At 47.6% G+C, this 20,515-nt stretch overlaps 1 protein-coding gene across 2 annotated transcripts in view; it reads left to right on the top strand.

The window, feature by feature from the left end:
* The window catches only part of IL17REL (interleukin 17 receptor E like), a 705,004-nt gene that overhangs the window by 121,419 nt on the left and 563,070 nt on the right, over positions 1–20,515 (top strand). For both annotated transcript variants that reach the window (XM_078679532.1, XM_078679543.1), the window contains exon 2: positions 640–667. In XM_078679532.1, the coding sequence (XP_078535658.1) occupies positions 640–667 (28 nt within the window). The remainder of the gene's footprint in view (positions 1–639; positions 668–20,515) is intronic.

Genomic DNA, 20,515 nt, shown 5'->3' with positions numbered 1-20,515 from the left:
GGTCCCGGTCCACACGTCGTCACCCACAGGTATGCTGTCCCGCTTGACTTCCAGCAACGCCCGCTTTTTGGTGCCTGGCCGGGCGGGGGGCGTGTTGACCAGGGGGCGGGGCGGCACTTGCTGGCGATACGCTGAGCCTTCTGGTCAGTGTAGTTGGAAATACTGCCGCTGCTCCGCTTGCTCCGCCTCCTCGCCGCGCCTGGAAGTCAGCAGCTCCTCAGCCCACAGGATATCCGAGCTGCCCCTCGCTGACCGCACGAAGCGGGCGAGCGGTGAAAGCAGTCAGCGGTAGCCCTTGAGAGGGGGGAAGAGCAGAGCTCGGTCGAGGGTCCTGGTCCCGGTCCACACGTCGTCACCCACAGGTATGGTGTTATATAACAGTTGCAGTACTTGCCATTAGATTGGGGTATATTCATGTTGGTGTGATTTACTCTTTTAGCTCGATTTATGTTGCACACATTAACACCTGAAGTGCCATCCACACTCAGTGTTTGCATTTACCTGTTTTTGTCATCAGTACATAACTGAATCCTAATTGCGTCGCAGTTGTAGCATGTTAAATTGATAAATGTAGCTATTAATTTACCAGTTAAATTAATGTACCTTCTAAAGCAACTTACAATTGCCTTTCTTTTCCAGGCACTTCCCTGCAAGAGGAAATCATCAGGTAAGTTTACTCTGTCGATATTTCTCTTACTGCGTATGTTTAAGGCTTCATCTGTGTTTTTATAATCCAGATCATTGACTCCTGGACCGATGCTCAGTTTAGCCAGTGAGATGCCCAAGCTTCTTGTGTGATAATGTTTGGTAAAGGTGCACAATGTACCAACTAGCCAGTACAAATGTGTTAAATGGAAATGCTAGGACCTACTCATGCCTACTCAATCAGAGGTCTATTCCATCAATGTATTGCCCAAACAAACTGTGACATTTTGGACGTGGATTAACCGTATTCATAGTCTTGGCTTCTTTCCCAAGATGGTCAGTCAAGCCCCAACTATCAGGCCAGGTCCCCTCTGACTGGAAACACAAGCAACTCCAGGATTTGATGATGCCACACCAAGTTTCGTCAACAGTTCTACTAGAGTGCTACATTTGCACCAGATACTCAGCATAGCCGCTGCATTTCTAAGTACATTCTTGTAAGTACTCTGACATTCAGAAATGGCTCTGATCCTCAAGACCACTGCTATATTTTGATGAACATGAATAATTGATTTTCTCATTGTCTCTGAGTGGTCTGAGGGAGTTGTGTCTTGTGTTTACACCTCTTCACCTCAGTTCTAGAAGAATTAACAAATAGGAAATACAGTTTGTGATTTGTCTTAAGGACAATTAAACCATCTCACCCTCACAGAGAGGGTTGTGCTCCTCCCCCCGTACTTATTCACTGTGGTGCATGTCCATGGACGTCATTAAGGATTCCCAGCTGCGACCCCTTGCTTGCACTTTGCGATCCCTGGCACTGCCTTTACAATCCCTGGCCTCAGAGGTCGTAAAGTATGTGGCATAGCGGCAGCCCGTTCGTATTGACGTCGGTTGGGGCTTCAATCACTTTGTTTTCTCAAAAACATTTTATTACACTGATAGTGAATAATGAAGGCCGAAGAGTGTGTGACGTCACAGCCGCTACCCTTAGAATTTTGGTGAATTGAAGTTCATGTGTACGTCTTGCAAGGACATAAGATTAAAATCACAATGGGAACAAAAGAATGATAAAAATAGCAGCAGAACAGGAATGGATGACATTACATCTAAGAATACTCTGTAAACAAAGCATACAAAAGGAGTAGGCGCACCTGCAGCCAATGTTCCGAAAGACCATATCAAAAGAGAAGCCCTTGTCCTCGCAACTTAACTCTTTGTAGTGTAAATGTATCTTAGTGTCGAATAAACTACAATTCCCTGAAGATTTTCTTGGCATTGAAGTTTTAAAGAAAAGTTTTTCAAAGCATTCTGGTCTGAATTAAATTTCGAGAGCTAAAATGGTGATTTTTCTTTAGTAATGTGGCCGATGAGATTATCTTTTATGTGCCTCCTCACGGTTGTGCTTCTGTGATTTGAACGGGATAAGACGTCACTATGAGACTGATCCAGTTTGTGTGGTGAATTTTCTGTCCAAGTTTTCCATCGGCCATTTGTGGGATGAAGTAACCTCCGCTAAGGCCAGAGTGAGAATTTCACCGTCGTTTTCCTCTATGCGTCTATTTATTTTCCACCTCTACACTCCTTCACAGGACTGCACGCACCCATGGCTCAAAAGAGTCAATCTCTAAAGTCAGAGGTTAGCATCTTTTCCCTGCCTTAGTATACTTTGCCACTGTTTCCCAATCTTTCCCTTACCCAGGGCCAGACTGGGAACCCAAAGCAGTCCTGGAAATTGTGTCGGACCTACCCCAGGGGAGGGGGTGTAAGTGTGAAGCACTGCTGCTTTTGTTACTGGAAGCTGATATTGCAACACCGCCCCAAAACCAGCCCCCCCCCCCGAACAAAAGTGGCCCCTACCGCTGCAAAACCATCCCCCACCCTTCCAGCCTCCCAGGAAAACAACTGATACCTGCTACTGCCAATCCAGCCCTGCCCTTACCCTTCTCTATCCCTTTCTGCCTTTCTCTTTCTTGCTGTTGGTCAAAGTCTCATGAAGATAAGAATATCATTGGCCTCTATTACACATAGTTCACGGGAAGGGCAAAGGCTTTGTGCCCATGTATGTGCACCCTGGGACACTATGGATTTCAAAAGGACCTCTCAGAAAGCCATTTCTGTAATTTGGATTATGCCTGTGCTGTGTGCCTGCATGACCCCAATGGGGCGTGCCCTCATTTTTATGAGGGTATGACCCCCCATGGAAAATTAGGGAATCCTTTTGTGCCTTGTTAATGACAAGCGGTACAAAAGAGGGTGGTGATGGACGGAGCATCTGAATCAATCAAACACTCACACCCAGTCAAAAGATCTGGGTTTAATCCATCACCATTCTTTAGCCCACTCTGCCACCCCAGTTCAGACATAGCTATATGCAAATCAGTCTGACCCTGTGCCTCATGGGAACAGTCCAGCCGAACTGCCAAGCCATGTCTTCCCTGGACCGGAAACAAGCTTCCGAGGACCGGTTTCTGGCATTCCAGCCGTCTTCAGCCCGGCTTGCTTGAATCCAGTGGCAAAGTGAGCAAGGGACTCACGTCTGAGCATACCCTGCCACACGTATGGCAGCCAAAAGCGGTACAAAAGGGGGTGGTGATGGACGGAGCATCTGAATCAATCAAACACTCACACCCAATCAAAAGATCTGGGTTTAATCCATCACCATTCTTTAGGCCACTCTGCCACCTCAGTTCAGACATGGCTATATGCAAATCATCTGACCCTGTGCCTCATGGGAACAGTCCAGCCCGAACTGCCAAGCCATGTCTTCCCTGGACCGGAAACAAGCTTCCGAGGACCGGTTTCTAGCATTCCAGCCGTCTTCAGCCCGGCTTGCTTGAATCCAGTGGCAAAGTGAGCAAGGGACTCACGTCTGAGCATACCCTGCCACACTTATGGCGGCCAAAAGGGGGTGGTGATGGACGGAGCATCTGAATCAATCAAACACTCACACCCAGTCAAAAGATCTGGGTTTAATCCATCACCGTTCTTTAGCCCACTCTGCCACCCCAGTTCAGACATGGCTATATGCAAATCAGTCTGACCCTGTGCCTCATGGGAACAGTCCAGCCCGAACTGCCAAGCCATGTCTTCCCTGGACCGGAAACAAGCTTCCGAGGACCGGTTTCTGGCATTCCAGCCGTCTTCAGCCCGGCTTGCTTGAATCCAGTGGCAAAGTGAGCAAGGGACTCACGTCTGAGCATACCCTGCCACACTTATGGCGGCCAAAAGCGGTACAAAAGGGGGTGGTGCTGGACGGAGGAGGCCAGGCCGTCAAAAGGAAAAGGGGGGGTGGTCCCCAGAGATAGAAAAATGTGATAATGGTTCCAAAATAGGGAGGGGGCGATAGATGACTCTCCAGCTCCTGCTAGTATGATTATTCCTCCAGACCTAGAAATGGGCCCGTTATATTTGGATAGTGGGGAAACTGGGTCACTAGGCCAAATGGATAGTTTTTGGGCCAGAATGGAGAAACTGCTTTCCTCTCTTCTATCTCCACTGAATGATCGTCTAATGTATATTGAGGAGGACCTTCGTGTACTTGATACAAGGGTGGGTTTTAAACCCAGATGTTAACCAGGTATTGCCCCATACATCCACTAACTGCCTAGCCCCGGTGCCACGCCAGACATGTTTGACATCTAACTCTGGTTCACTAGCTGAGTTAGTTGGGGGAGGTGTACAAATGTCACTCAACACCACCTCAATAGAGAGGCCAGTTGCTGTACCAGTCAGAAGAGCGCCCGCTTCTAGTAGTCATGGGGTCCAAGACCCCAAAATATTAGATAGCCATGTCTGAACTGGGGTGGCAGAGTGGGCTAAAGAACGGTGATGGATTAAACCCAGATCTTTTGACTGGGTGTGAGTGTTTGATTGGTTCAGATGCTCCGTCCATTACCACCCCCTTTTTTACCGCTCTTGGCTGCCATAAGTGTGGCAGGGTATGCTCAGACGTGAGTCCCTTGCTCACTTTGCCACTGGATTCAAGCAAGCTGGGCTGAAGACGGCTGCAATGCCAGAAATCGGTCCTTGGAAGCTTGTTTCCGGTCCAGGGAAGGCATGGCTTGGTAGTTCGGGCTGGACTGTTCCCATGAGGCACAGGGTCAGACTGATTTGCATATAGCCATGTCTGAACCGGGGTGGCAGAGTGGGCTAAAGAACGGTGATGGATTAAACCCAGATCTTTTGACTGGGTGTGAGTGTTTGATTGGTTCAGATGCTCCGTCCATTACCACCCCCTTTTGTACCGCTTTTGGCCGCCATAAGTGTGGCAGGGTATGGTCAGACGTGAGTCCCTTGCTCACTTTGCCACTGGATTCAAGCAAGCCGGGCTGAAGACGGCTGCAATGCCAGAAACCGGTCCTCGGAAGCTTATTTCCGGTCCAGGGAAGGCATGGCTTGGCAGTTCGAGCTGGACTGTTCCCATGAGGCACAGGGTCAGACTGAGTTGCATATAGCCATGTCTGAACTGGCGTGGCAGAGTGGGCTAAAGAACGGTGATGGATTAAAACCCAGATCTTTTGACTGGGTGTGAGTGTTTGATTGGTTCAAATGCTCCGTCCATTACCACGCCCTTTTGTACCGTAAGTGTGGCAGGGTATGCTCAGACGTGAGTCCCTTGCTCACTTTGCGACTGGATTCAAGCAAGCCGGGCTGAAGACGGCTGCAATGCCAGAAACCGGTCCTCGGAAACTTGTTTCCGGTCCAGGGAAGGCATGGCTTGGCAGTTCGGGCTGGACTGTTCCCATGAGGCACAGGGTCAGACTGATTTGCATATAGCCATGTCTGAACTGGGGTGGCAGAGTAGGCTAAAGAACGGTGATGGATTAAACCCAGATCTTTTGACTGGGTGTGAGTGTTTAATTGGTTCAGATGCTCCGTCCATTACCACCCCCTTTTGTACCGCTTTTGGCCGCCATAAGTGTGGCAGGGTATGCTCGGATGTGAGTCCCTTGCTCACTTTGCCACTGGATTCAAGCAAGCCGGGCTTAAGACGGCTGCAATGCCAGAAACCGGTCCTCGGAAGCTTGTTTCCGGTCCAGGGAAGGCATGGCTTGGCAGTTCGGGCTGAACTGTTCCCATGAGGCACAGGGTCAGACTGATTTTCATATAGCCATGTCTGAACTGGGGTGGCAGACTGGGCTAAAGAACGGTGATGGACTAAACCCAGATCTTTTGACTGGGTGTGAGTGTTTGATTGGTTCAGATGCTCCGTCCATTACCACCCCCTTTTGTACCGCTTTTGGCCGCCATAAGTGTGGCAGGGTATGCTCAGACGTGAGTCCCTTGCTCACTTTGCCACTGGATTCAAGCAAGCCGGGCTGAAGACGGCTGCAATGCCAGAAACCGGTCCTCGGAAGCTTGTTTCCGGTCCAGGGAAGGCATGGCTTGGCAGTTCGGGCTGGACTGTTCCCATGAGGCACAGGGTCAGACTGATTTGCATATAGCCATGTCTGAACTGGGGTGGCAGAGTGGGCTAAAGAATGGTGATGGATTAAACCCAGATCTTTTGACTGGGTGTGAGTGTTTGATTGGTTCAGATGCTCCGTCCATTACCACCCCCTTTTGTACCGCTTTTGGCCGCCATAAGTGTGGCAGGGTATGCTCAGACGTGAGTCCCTTGCTCATTTTGCCACTGGATTCAAGCAAGCCGGGCTGAAGACGGCTGCAATGCCAGAAACCGGTCCTCGGAAGCTTGTTTCCGGTCCAGGGAAGGCATGACTTGGCAGTTCGGGCTGGACTGTTCCCATGAGGCACAGGGTCAGACTGATTTGCATATAGCCATGTCTGAACTGGGGTGGCAGAGTGGGCTAAAGAAAGGTGATGGATTAAACCCAGATCTTTTGACTGGGTGTGAGTGTTTGATTGGTTCAGATGCTCCGTCCATTACCACCCCCTTTTTTACCGCTTTTGGCCGCCATAAGTGTGGCATGGTATGCTCAGACGTGAGTCCCTTGCTCACTTTGCCACTGGATTCAAGCAAGCCGGGCTGAAGACGGCTGCAATGCCAGAAACCGGTCCTCGGAAGCTTGTTTCCGGTTCAGGGAAGGCACAGCTTGGCAATTCGGGCTGGACTGTTCCCATGAGGCACAGGGTCAGACTGATTTGCATATAGCCATGTCTGAACTGGGGTGGCAGAGTGGGCTAAAGAACGGTGATGGATTAAACCCAGATCTTTTGACTGGGTGTGAGTGTTTGATTGGTGCAGATGCTCCGTCCATTACCACCCCCTTTTGTACCGCCATAAGTGTGGCAGGGTATGCTCAGACGTGAGTCCCTTGCTCACTTTGCCACTGGATTCAAGCAAGCCGGGCTGAAGACGGCTGCAATGCCAGAAACCGGTCCTCGGAAGCTTGTTTCCGGTCCAGGGAAGGCATGGCTTGGCAGTTCGGGCTGGACTGTTCCCATGAGGCACAGGGTCAGACTGATTTGCATATAGCCATGTCTGAACTGGGGTGGCAGAGTGGGCTAAAGAACGGTGATGGATTAAACCCAGATCTTTTGACTGGGTGTGAGTGTTTGATTGGTTCAGATGCTCCGTCCATTATCACTCCCTTTTGTACCGGGGTTGTTAATGACAAGGGCACAGATGATAAGAGGCTGTAAGGAATCGAGCTATATGTGCATCACATAGAGTTCGCACTTATTCATTGTGCCACCCAAGAAAAATCTTTAGAAACCACGGCATATCATTCTGCAGTGCATACCACTTGGCACCCTTACATACTCTGCAGTAATCACTGTAGAGTATGTCGGAGCACCGTAGGGTATGCACTGCTGTGCTGTGATTTTTAAATAGGGCCATAAGAGGAAGCAATCTCTCTATGATTTTAAAATCACTGCAGATTAAAGTTTATCTGCGGTGGTTTATAAACATAGAGCAACTGCTCCCTTTTTACACCCTGTTTAAAAATCACTGCAATGCATACACATAGGCCCCTTTACATACTCTGCAGTGATTTCTGCAGATTATGTAAAGGTGCCGAGATGAATGCACCACAGTGGATTCTACCACTGCAGTGCATACATTTTTTAAACATAGAGGGAGTGCTCCCCCTTCCAGCCATCTTTACAAACAATCCACTTCAGATTAATTCTGTGGAATTTATAAAGAATTTCGCATTACTAGAGTAACATGCTATTACCAAACTCCTTCGATTCTGCCAGTAGAATTAATAATTCCATTCCATTCCATTCAAAAGACTTTATTTCGTCACGGGGACCATAAAAGTGCACTGTCATAAAAAACACATGGAATATGTAAAATTAAATAAAGACTGATACATAATCTTACAATAGTTCATCTGAGGATATTGACACAAAACTACAAAAAACATCGGACCGAAATAAAGTGCATTACTTGTTCTGCTCTTGGGCTGGTCCTGATTTCTCATTTAAATACAGTAGAGGACGGTGCTGCCCCCAGACTGGCCGGAAGCAGGGTGCTGGCGATTATGTTCGCTGACGGCACCCTGCTTCTGTCCAAGACACCTATGGGGATTCAACGAATCCTCAAGGATTTTGAGGAATTTTGTGGAACCCATGGCCTTGAGATTAATGCCCTCAAGACCAAATACATGATTTTTAATCCTCCCTCAAAAACTCGCCCCAACCCTTCTATTGGTGGTAACAGGCTGGAGAGAGTACGTACCTTTGAATACCTAGGGGTGACTCTAAATGAGCACATGTCTTGGTGCCATCACCAGACTAAATCCCAACTCAAATTGGCCCAAATGGCGGGTGGTGTAATCGCCCTTGTAAATAAAAACAAATCCACCAACAAGGCTATTGGTCCCCCGCTAGAAATATATAGAGTCCAGGCTAGGGGAGCGGTCATGTATGGCAGTGAACTTTGGGGCCATACGTGTAACCGTGAGCTAGTGGTAACAGAGAACAAATTTATTAGGCAGCTTTTATCTCTCCCCCCTAGCACCCCCCTTTTGCCAATGAGGCTAGACTTGGGACTCAGGCCTCTCGATGAAGATCTGGGAGCTAGGCCCTTAACCTTTTGGCGCAGAGTCTGGACTACTCCAGAGTTGGAAAGTTATAGGACTGAGCTCCAGGAAATGGTCAATTATCCGATTATAGGGAACATCCCCTGGTTCCAACACATAAAAAATGAGTTCACGCATCTCGGATTACCTGACTTGTGGACTGCCCCTGTAATTGCCTGCGCCACGATTTCAAGGAAACAGCTACTCACACTTTATAGAGAAAGTAAAATTGTGGCACAGAGACAGGGCACACAGTCGGGTACCTTGACTGACTCCTTTCTAAGGACCAAGGACACTTACAAGTTGGAGGGAATCCTAGATGTTATATTCCCATCTAATACTAGGAAGTTGTACTTGCAGTGGAGGTACGGAAGTCTGCCAATCTGAGCCTTTACTAGCAAGTGGACTGACCCCTCCCTGAGTCACTGCCCTGGGCGCAATCATGATCAGGAAACCGAGTTACACATACTGTTTTTTTGTCAAACTTATGGGCAGGCGCGAAGGAAGTGGATAGTCCCTGCCTGCAGAAATCTAGGTTTTACTCATTGCCTGCAGGCATACAGGGTCTTCAAATCTGACCTTTCTAGTATGATAGTGTTTGCGGTAGCAAAATACCTGGAAACCTTTTGGCACAAGAGAAGACGCTTGCTACCCAGGGTTGTAGAATAATTCCACAATTTCGCTAACATCACCATGTAATAACTGTTTTTTAACTTGTTTTATCTATCAATTGGACTTAATACAGCTGTATGTTGTTTTGAACGCAGACTAGCTGCACAATTTTAAACATCATCAATTTCTATCTATTTTCTACTGCTTTTAAATGCTTCAAAGAATTTATATTAGCTCTGTTGATCAATTCTTTGGGATGCAATTGTTTGTTTTATCTGTATTACCACTGCGTGCTATCTTTTATGGCATTCTAGCCGAAATAAAGATTTTTGATGATGATGATGATGATGATCCGAAAATACGATACAATACATTTGTGGGTAAATGGTCAGGCTCCACTCTGGAGAGCAGTATACATAATGAATTATAAAAACAATATAAGAAGATAAAACAGGGTTAAATGTAATGCAAGCATGAGTGCTTTCTTAAATAGGTTCGCCGTACATGCCACATTGAATTTAAAAAATGGGATACGGCAAAGACAGTAAGAGGATGGGTATCAGACTTTAATATTCTTAATGCCTCCGCGCAATGGACAAAGCCTAGGTCCCTGCATAGCTGAATAAGCGAGCGCTGCCGGGGTATTTTATAAGCGGAGTAAAAGAAAAGGATATGTGGTTCCGTTTCTTCCTTGCAGTTGCAAGCAGCACATCTATGAGAGCGGGTGTTAGACCAGTTGTTTGTAAAAACATGGAGTGGTAGGGTCCCTAGTCTGAACTGCACATACCGTTTTCAGGCTAGATTTGGTTGGATGTCATCCAAGAAAGGTTCCAGACTGTACTTGTCTTTAATCTGCAAGAAGTCGGCTGTCAAACGGCCGCAGGTCAAGCTTTCCTGGGTGACAGAAAGTTTGTATGATCTGCAGGATCTCACCAATTCCTCCCGCAAGATCAGGGGACATGAGTCCTCAGGAGAGGTCCACAGGTCAGTTTTGCTCAACTTAGTACAAAGGTCCCTTATGTGCTTAAGCCAGGGTATGTTCGCAATGCCCAGTAGGTTCAGGATATCTCTGAGTTCTATTTGATAAGGGATCAGCTCCAGGGTTGCCCACATCCGCCACCGGAAGGCTACAGGTCTGAGTACGATCTCCTCACTAATTGGCCCCATGCCCAGATCCAGACGTAATGGGGTAAGGGGGTGGGGGGGGAGGGATAAGAGTTGCCTCATAAAGTTGTTCTCAATTTTACTCAGACTAGTGGTCGGGCATTGCCCCCACAATTCTGCCCCATACAGTGTAGCACCCCTTGCTTGGATTTTGTAAATTTCAGTTATTGGGCCTGCTGGTTTACATTTTGACAATCTATTTAGTTTTGTGAGGCCTCCCACTGTCTGAACTAGCTTAAGACTTGCCTTGGTGATCTGCGGACCCCATTCAAGATGTTCTAATAGGTAGTCAAAGACTGATACTCTTTCGAGCGGGATGCCATTCAGGGATGGATTTGGGAGAGACTTGATAGCGGGGTTGAAGACCATGTATTTGGTCTTCATTGTGTTGATCTCCAAGTCACTATTCTTACAAAAAAGTTCAAAGCTGTTGAGAATGCGTTGAATTCCCATTGGCGTCTTTGAGAGTAAAAGGGTGTCATTGGCGAACATCATTGCTGTAACCCTACCAGAGGCAAGCCTAGGGGCATCGCTGTCCTTTACCTTTCTGAGTTGTTCTATTAGTCCATTTATGAATAACAGAATAAAGTGGGTGCAAGAACGTAGCCCTGCCGTACCCCTTTCTTGACAGGGAATCGGGGGGTTAGTTCACCATACTTCCCATATCTCACTTGGGCAAAATATATAATTTCACCCAGGTCTAGTAAACAGATTGAACAAAACGTCATGCACGTTATGTAGGTTTAGAAAAGAGAGCACAGCCACCTATATACATTCTCTGAGCATCGTCTTTTTAGTGCCACAAATTCTAGCACCAGTCATAGCCATAGGAATATTTATGGAAGATGCATATCATCCATGGGGTTACAAGAAAACTGTGGCCGAGACCTATCCCGACCACACCATCACCCCAAAAATTAGCCTGTTCCCAATCTCAGCATCCCTGGGTAGAGCTAGTACAACAGGCCAACTTCAGGCCAGAAAAAACTCCATGCAAGCCCGAACTCACATCCAAGCCCTTTGAAAAGAAGATGCATTATGTAAAACCTTGGGTGTACTGGGGCTATCCCTACAAACTGTCTTTGCCTTCCGCCTAAACCTTCTCACATAAAACTTGGGGGAAGCGGGAGGGTAGGAAATAAGATGCCTCTGTCTGAAGGTCCTCCAGTTTGGGTCCGACAGTGATACGAAGAAGCCTGATCCCGTGATAAGGCTTGTTTAAGTACCTGAGGGCATGCCACACCCCTTTACCCCCACAGGCTTGAACTCCTGCACTCTGTCCCAGGAAACCCCAGACCACCATCTGTTGAAATAGCAAATGGGATGCAAAGGGGGGGATGTTAGGGGCAAGGGGCCAAAATAGTGATCGCGACTCTTAGTGGCGACTAAACCTTGGCTACCGCCAGCCGCGGCCTGTAGTGGGAGTACCGGCCGGGCGGTGACGTCGGAAAGGGGAGGGGCAGGGTGGGGGGTAGTAATGTATGGACTACGGACTTTAACAGGTAAGTAAACATATAAATAAATAAAACACATTTCTTTGCGTGCACTGCATCACCAAATGCAATGCAGTGCGTGCAACGAAAATCGTTTTATTAATTTATATGTTTACTTACCTGTTAAAGTCCGTAATCCATACATTACTACCCCCCACCCTGCCCCTCCTCCTCCCCACGTCACCACCCGGCCGGTACTCCCACTACCGGCCGCGGCTGGCTACCACTAGGCACCTTGCCTGGGCGCGTGAGTGCTAGTGCCTACTACCTACAACCTTGTGCACACAATAAGTACTACTAGGGACATGAAATGGAAAACAGCTCTAACTGCAAACCAATGCCAGAGTAGGCATTTTTCTACTTTCAGGACCGGTTGTTTCACCATGTCAGATACCTTTGCTATGTGCCTGTCTGTGTGCCTCCTTCCTAAACTCCCCTTTGTGTTCCTAACCAACCAACCTGTGACATGACCTAAACCCCCTCGCCTCTTTCCCGCACCTGTTAGGTCCAAAGGTAAGCCAGTGTTTTGCTTTTCTCTCTTTTTGGTTCCTTTTAAAAAAAACTTGCATTCTTTTTTCATTTGCGCTGTTCATTTAATACTGACGTTAACATATAATTTCTAAAGTGAAAGCCAGCACATCCATGCCAAATGCTAGCCCATGGGTAGCACTGTAGCAGTATTTTTAACGCAGGTTGGGTGTGAAAAGTATTATTGTGTTCACTTTATAAACTCTAAGATATCGACAGCCAGGACTGTACAGACCTCTTGCCTTATTAATGCACGAGCTTTCCTTAGGGAATTTTAAGAGGGGAATATTGGGACGGAATTCTTATCTCTGGCTTCAATCCTTTCTTAACAGTGCCATAGATGGCGTCCAGTACCAGAGTTTAGGTTGCATGCACTCTATTTAATTGAGAAATTCCCATAAATATTGTACATAAACACTAAGACGTCTAGAGTGGAAAACTAGAGGAGAAACAACTGAGCACATGGACATAGCGAAGGGGGCCATTCAAGTTAGTGTACAAGTTGGGTACTGTCAAGTGAGCTATCTGGCATGTTACGAGTTTGCAATACTAATATATGTTTGTTGACTATGTGGTCCCCTATTAATAACATTATAAAATGTCTTCAGGAACCCAGACCTCCACTCCCTCCCAGAGTGCACAGGGAGGAACTTGATTGGGCTGTGGTTAATATATTGTTGCTGATGAATGCATAGCAAAGGTATGGGGAAGTGAAAATCATTTTCAAGCGTGCCCTTGGGCGACTCAGTAAACTTTATATGGGCTCTGACTTGACAGCTGCTACAATTAAAGTTTCTACCTTTCCAAGTGGTAATCAAAAAAATGAGGTTATCTTTGTATTCTCGAGTCAGAATATTAAGCAAGGATTCCTCAATTTAATTACTTTGATGTAACTGTCTGAATCTAGGAGGAGTCCATGTTGGTCGGGCCACTGCAAATACTTCTGGCACCAAAGGCCAAGTTACATTTTTTCCAACCCTCCCCAGGCATTGTAAATAGTAGTGATACCTCTTGGTGAAATCTGTAGCCCCATGCAGGCTGGTGGTACTCTATGCAGCTGCCTAGCATTGTTTTTCTGGAGAATGAACCTCATCTGCTAGCAGGTACAGCAGTGCCTTCGGCTTACATTGATTTTACGCACCACTGTCTTACCATCAGCGATTCACCAAATGACTGCTGTCAGCTTCCTTTGTCTCCATTAAATATTTTTTTCTAATTATTGTTATTGCTCTCGGCATCCGCAATCTGCCTAAACTAAAGGGGGTTCCTGAAAAGGGCGCCAGTGAGAAGGCGGAGTATGAGTTTGCATAGAGTTGGCAGCGTCAGCTCCCCAGAAGAATGCACCCTTCGGATTCCGTAAGGTGGGTCTCCTGAAGGAATGCTATATGGGCCCCTGACACTTCAAATAAGATAGCATGTTATAACGTTTACAGGGAGAAGAGAGGCCCCGGACATTCCTTGTGATCAGTTTAACTTGTGTTGCCATGTGTGAGAGTAGACGAAGAAGAAGGACCAACCACTAATCCTGCCAGCAGTGGGCCCTCCACAACCAGGCAGGCCCCATTGGCCAAACACACAGTGCCATAGGCCCACACACACCTTCGCTAGCAGGCAAACAAAAGCACAACAAAAGCACAAGAAAACACAAAACCAATTGCCAAACATTACCACCCCTACATACCCCAATGACTGAGACATACAACCATCCTGTCCAAAGAGCATCACAAACAAGTCCCCAAGAGGAACCAGCTAAAGGCTGAAAGGCCAGCTAAGTCTATAAAGGTAAGTTGTGCCTGGAGGAGGAGCCGCCAGTGAGAGGTGGAAACCTAACTCTCAAGAAAGATGACAGTATGAAGGGATGCTGCATGCAACTCCCCGCCTGAACCCCTAAGCAGGATCAAAGAAAGCAAACAGTGAGGAACATCCCGCAAACCAACCTGCTCCATACATTGGATGGAAAAGAGGCAAAATATTCAGTACAAGTCCCAAGCCCATATGACCACATCAAACCAAGTCATTCACAAATCCCGGAGTGACCCTGGGCAGTATTTCCTCGAGACTAGGAGTCCTAAGAGTATGAGACAGAGGGTCGGCACTCAGGGGACGTGGGCTGTAGAGAGCCCCCATTGGAACCCATAGTGTCAGCTCCCTCAACCACCCTCAGCTGATCCAGAGCTACTGTGTCTTAGAGGGGCATATCGTCCGTTGTCTCCGGGAACGTTGGCACTTGGGGAGCGGGGAGTGGGTAGGGCCAGAAGACTCTGGACGCATTGTGTCCTTATTGTAGATTTCAATTCAGTCTCCCCCCACAGATAGATCCTTAAAGAAGTGCACTTTATCCTCAGCCTGGACTGCAGGTGAGCGGGGAAGAGCAAGGAGTATAAGAGGTCCAAGTAGCATAGTTTCTTCTTCACTGCCATAAAGGAAGCCCTTGGTGTTTGAACTGGACGAGTAAAGTGAGGATACAAAAACACATTGGAATTGTCCACCACTAATGGGCCATGGGCTCGGGCCTGCTGAAGAAAATGATCCTATAGTGGAGAAGGCGGCCAGCACAGGCTGAAGCAGGGCAGCAGAGCGAGGATCCTGAGCTGGTACCCTACATGCACGTTCCAGGGCAAAGAATTTGGAGAGACCCTCAGGGGCCACAACCTCCTGGAACCAGGATTAAAAAAAGGCCAACAATGAGTCCCCCTAAGCGTGTTTGGGCAGTCTCACAATGTGGATGCTGTTGCGCCATGCCCGCCCCTCCTGATCATTTAAGCAGGTGGCCAGGCATTGAGGGCCTGAATGCTGTGATCCGCCGATTGAACCTCTGGTGACAGAGACTAAACTATGGTCTCTAGGGCAGTGACCCTCTCCAAGACCCCCCGGGAATCCTCACGTATAAGGCCCAGCTCAATGATTTTTCCATCCAACCACTCCCCTGAAGCATCATTGGCAGCCAGTAGAGTTTGTCAAACTTGTCGTTCATGTACGATATGTCACCACTGCCAGCGCCTTGCTTGATCCCCTGCAGGGAGGTGCTCACAGCCGCGTTTTCTTTAGAACGCTGTGTGCACCCCATATTGACATCTCAAACAAGCAAAGGTCTCCAATTGACACCTGACACAGTGGCACAGGATGAATAATGAGGTGGTGGGGTCAAAGAACTCTCGGCCCCCACACAGTATGTCAGGGAGAACTGGGCACCAGTCCTGCAGAAACACACTGCTGGAGCCACAGGCTTATTAGGGGTGGTCCTGATGAGATAAAGGAGGGGGCTGGTATGAAAACGGTGGGGCACACAGGTCTGTAGGGTAATGAGACAGGGGACATCTCAGCACCTGGGTCCCTTGGCAAAACAAGCAGAATCCCCAGGCCTGTGGAACACACTGCTGCCGACGACGCGCCAGGGGCATCACACTCGAACAGACTCGAGAAACTGGGCGGGCCTCAAGTCCATGCCTGGGTTCTGCCGCGGGATGTTGTGGGATGAGGGCCACAGGGATCTTTCAGGTACGTGGGCCCCACAGGAGTCCACCAACTGGGGGAGCTCCCCACCCACAAGATACTACCAAAGTCAGTAGGGTTGGGCCAGTGTTAGACTTGGCATCCTTGGTGTGGTTTACGCTGACTTTTTGCCTCTACCTCCTGCATTTTCGACTGTGATATATTTTATTTTTCCTGGCTTAGATGTTTTGAGCACTTTGCCACTGCTAATCAGTTTCAAAATGCAAGTGCTCCCTGTGTTAATTGTTATTATGATTGGTTATCTATGATTGACATATATGATTTACTGGTAAGTCCCTAGTATTTTATTTTATTTATTTTATTTTGAAGGTTTTATATAGCATGAACAAGACTCTTGTGAGTAACAGAGTGCTTTACAAGTCATATGTGGAAAGCACGAAATAACATACCACGATCTAAGTGAAAAAGTTATACACAGCTCATAATCGTAGAGATAAATCTAACAGAAGGTCAACTATGGAGCGTAAAAAACATCACACATAAAACAGTACCATAAGCAGTTATAGAGTACACGTGAATTTAGCCATGAGAATCGCTTTCACTTCTTTTTTGAATGCGGCAGAGGAAGGGTTCATTCTTTTTTTCACTGGGCAAAGCATTCCAGATCCTAGGAGTCATCCCAGAAAAGGATCGGTTATAGTTTTTTTTCTTGGCAAATCGTTGTGGTTTTAGAAGAAGAGTCTTGGCACTCCTGAATGCTCTGATGCCTGCAGAGAGCACCAGTTTCTGCGCTAGGTAGTGTGGGGCATTGTGGTAGAGGGCCTTGTGCGTCATACAAGCGATTTCAGATGGATTCTGGCTTCAAACGGTAGCCAGTTGAGGGCTTTCAAGTCTGGGGATATCTGAGAGTTTCTCTTAGAACTCGCAGCTGAGTTGATCGTGGCTCTTAGCGGGGCTGTCGAAGACCTTGGGAGGCAACATAAAGTTACCACCCCATATTCCTCGCGGGGGATTACTAAGACTTGAACTGCTTGTTTGAAATCGAAGGCGGGCAGAAAGGGTTGCAGTTTACACAGGGTCCTCAGGTGGAAGTTAGCTCCTTTTGTGGGGGTGACGGGCAGATGGGAGGTGTTGGGAGTAAAGGAGAGAGGGGAGGGTGGGAGAGGTAGAGCAGGTTGAGGGGTTTGTGAAACGGCTATGTCGGGCCCTGTGGGGCTATAGGTGGGGCTGACGTGCTGATGGGAGGAGTTGGGGGTACTAGTGAGGGGGAGGGTGGGGAAGGTATAGCGGGGAGAGGTGGGATAGTGAGAGTATTGGAGGAGTTGTGGAGTGAGGTAGTTATAAAGTGGAGTGCGTTGTTAGGTGTGGTGTCTTTGAGGTCTAGAGTTAATGTCAGAGCAGATGGGGACAGTTGGGAATTCTGACTAACTTCGGGATCCGGATGGGAGTTGAAAAAATCGGAACGATTGGATGGAGAGGCGGGTGTGTAAGGCCATTGAGGTCTAGAGTTGATGACGGAACAGATGGGGATAGCTGTGAATTCTGACTAACTTCGGGATCTGGATGGGAGTTGAAAAAAAGGAACGATTGGATGGAGAGGTGGGTGTGTAAGGTCATTGAGGTCTAAAGTTGATGACGGAACAGATGGGGATAGCTGTGAATTCTGACTAACTTCGGGATCTGGATAGGAGTTGAAGATAACGGAATGATTGGATGGAGAGGAGGGGTGTGTTAGAGTGACTCTCTCCTTGATGAGTGGAAAAATGTGATCAATCAAGTTGAGGTTGCGGTCGGTTGATTGGATGAGGATGATACCATTATGATAGATATTGACGGTGGCTGCTGCATTGAAGAATAGGGAGGGTAGGAGAGATAGTGTGAATCTGTGCGCTGTTTTCTTCATGAGGGAGACCCTAAAGAGAGCAAAAAAGCTTTTCTCGTTTGAGCTCTACTTTTAGTGTAGAATTAATGTCGTTCTTAATGAGCCTTTTGTTCATTGAGAAGTATGGGTCGGATATTGGGGTTTCAGGATGAGATTTTAATAAGTTGTGTTTGAAACCTTTAGCTGCTTTTTTTGATAGGTTAGAGGGGTAAGTGATGGAGTAGGTGAAGTTACCGGCGCGCTCCATAGTGTAGGTGGCACTTGATTAGGGGTGATGTTGTGAGAGATGCTGCCCTTTAGGGGAACGAGAGACAAGGAGTGAAAAAAATAAGTCAGTCCAAGATGGCTGCTTTGTTAACAGACTCGCTTAGAGCTAGCAAGGAAGCCCTCTTTCAGTTTCAGATTACAGAATCTCAGGGGAATTTGTCATTTTTTCTTTGAATATCCTTTTGCGGCCATTTTGTGTGACCAGTAGAGCTAGCAAGGAAGTCCTTTTTCTATACTAGTTAAATGATCATGGGAGACAGTCCTTTTTTTATGTTAACCAGTTGCGGCCCTATTGTGTGCTCTGTAGAGTTAAAAACTAAAGATCTTTCCCTGTCTTGGAATTCTTGATCTTGAGAAGTAATCTTAGAACTAAATCCATTAGGATGAGGTGCATCTATTTGCCTTTGGACCAGAGTAGAACACGTGGGCTCTAGAGATGGCTTGGCTCTGTGGCAACATATGTACCAGTCACAATTCTGCGGAGACCTATGGGGGAGGAAGGCTCAGACTGTTTCTGTTGAGCTCCTTGCAATATAGGAGGCTTATTGTCCATTGCTCGGATCCGGCAGACTTAGTCTCTTATGCCGAGGAATGTGCATTAGGGAGAGTGGGCGTTCAGTTTACAAAGCTCGCGCTGAAGAGAATAGGGGAGGAAGGGAGGGGGGTCACAATCTGGGAAGACCGGGCGTTCTCTCAGTTACCTTAAGCAGCCATCTTGATTTCTTGATTCCGTGGTGCTCGTTCACGCTTGCTGCACATCTCCTCTACAGCTAGGGAAGCTTCCGGAGCTTTCAAGTGCTCCGCTCCGGTGCCTGTAGACCGTGAGCAGCTCTGGAGATCGCGATGGCAACAGAAGTGAACTAAATGAATAAGAACTCCTCCGTTCTTTCTCCGATGGTGCCCTGAACTTCCGAGTGTTCAGAGGACTGCTCCGATTGAGTCTCGTGTACTCCGCTCAGGTGCCTGCAATCCACTCTGGGGACCGTGATGAGAACCAGAAAGTTTAAGACCCCTCTGCTCAAGCCAAGAGGGTGTTCCGACCTCCTGAGTGCTCTGCACACAGCTCTAAATAGTGAAACTCCCCGGGCGTCAGTGTGAGGGGAGGCGTCCCATACTCATGAGTGATTCCGCGCCAGCCACTGACTCCGGCACATCGGAGGGGCCAGCAACCAAAAGATGATCAACCTCAGCTACCGACACCCTGCAATGGCAATCCAGTGGCGCTCGTCTGCTGCCAAAATGAAATCCTTGTCCCTAGGGCACCAGGTTCTGTCTTCGAGACAGATGGAGATGTCCTGTGAGCTCCGGGTACTGCAGTCATCCCTGTTTAACCATCGGTAAGAAAAATTTACTCTTTGGGTAGATATCTTTTCAAGTACAGTGCAATGTGTGTGCACAGGGCCTAGAAATCAAATGGTACTAGTGGGCCTGCAGCACTGCTTGTGCCACCTACCCAAGTAGCCCTGTAAATGTATCTCAGACCTGCCACTGCCGTGTCTAAAAGCGCATTTGTAAACTGCCATGTTGATCTGACAAGTGCACCCACTTGCCAGGCCCCCGCCTTCCCTTTTCATACATGTAAGGCACCCCTCTGGTAGGCCCAAGGTACCCCCATGGGCAGGTGACAGTGTATGTAAAAGGTAGGACATGTGGTTGTGTGTTTTACATATCCTGATAGTGAAATACTACCACATTTGTTTTTACTATTAAAAGGCTATCTGTCCTATAGGCTAACATGGGAGTTGGTTTGGAGTTGGTTTGTAAAATGTTACAAGTATAACTTTCCATTGGTACAGGATAGAGAAATAAAGTTTAGGCTCCCTAAACTCAGGATTGAGTAACACTTCTTTTTAGGGAGATGGTTTCTAAATTGTGTGTTTGAAAATGCCACTTTTAGAAAGTAGTCATTTTCTTGTTTAACTACTTTGTGTGCCTCTGATGTTTGTGTATTGGCTGCCTGAGTTTGGAGTGGCAGGAGCTGGGGATGTGCATTCACTGTAGCCTGGGTGACTCATTGCTAGGCTGGATAGGGCAGGCCTATATTTAGAGTGGTGGGAGGAGTTTTGCTTGCACCTGAATAGGCTGCGTCTCCTTTTCACAATGCTGTCCCCACCTTCTGCAGTCATGCTGGTCCAAGGAGGCCAGGACTGGTTTGGACTGGGTTCAGAGACCCTTGCCACAAAGAGAACAATGACAAAATGGGGTATAAGAATTAGACTCAAAACCCCAGGACTTTAGATTACTTCAAGGAACAACAGGACCCTGCCAAGAAGAAGAGTTGAAGGACTGTGTGTGGAGCGCTGCCTTTTCTGTGTGAGGGGTGGGTTAGAATGCAGTTACTGCTTCTGTCTGTGGCGGATGAAAAGAACTGACTTTTTTTCACCCTGCTGTGGTATCCTGCTTGAGGAGAAATCTCCAAGGGCCTGTGTGTGCTACTCTCCTGTTATGGGAAGCTCAGAGACATCAATGTACTTTAC

The sequence above is a fragment of the Lissotriton helveticus genome, chromosome 1_1 (genome assembly GCF_964261635.1).
Source record: "Lissotriton helveticus chromosome 1_1, aLisHel1.1, whole genome shotgun sequence".
NCBI classification, from domain to species: domain Eukaryota; kingdom Metazoa; phylum Chordata; class Amphibia; order Caudata; family Salamandridae; genus Lissotriton; species Lissotriton helveticus.
The sequence above is the reverse complement of the archived record's forward strand: the minus strand, read 5'-3'. Positions and strand labels throughout refer to the sequence as shown.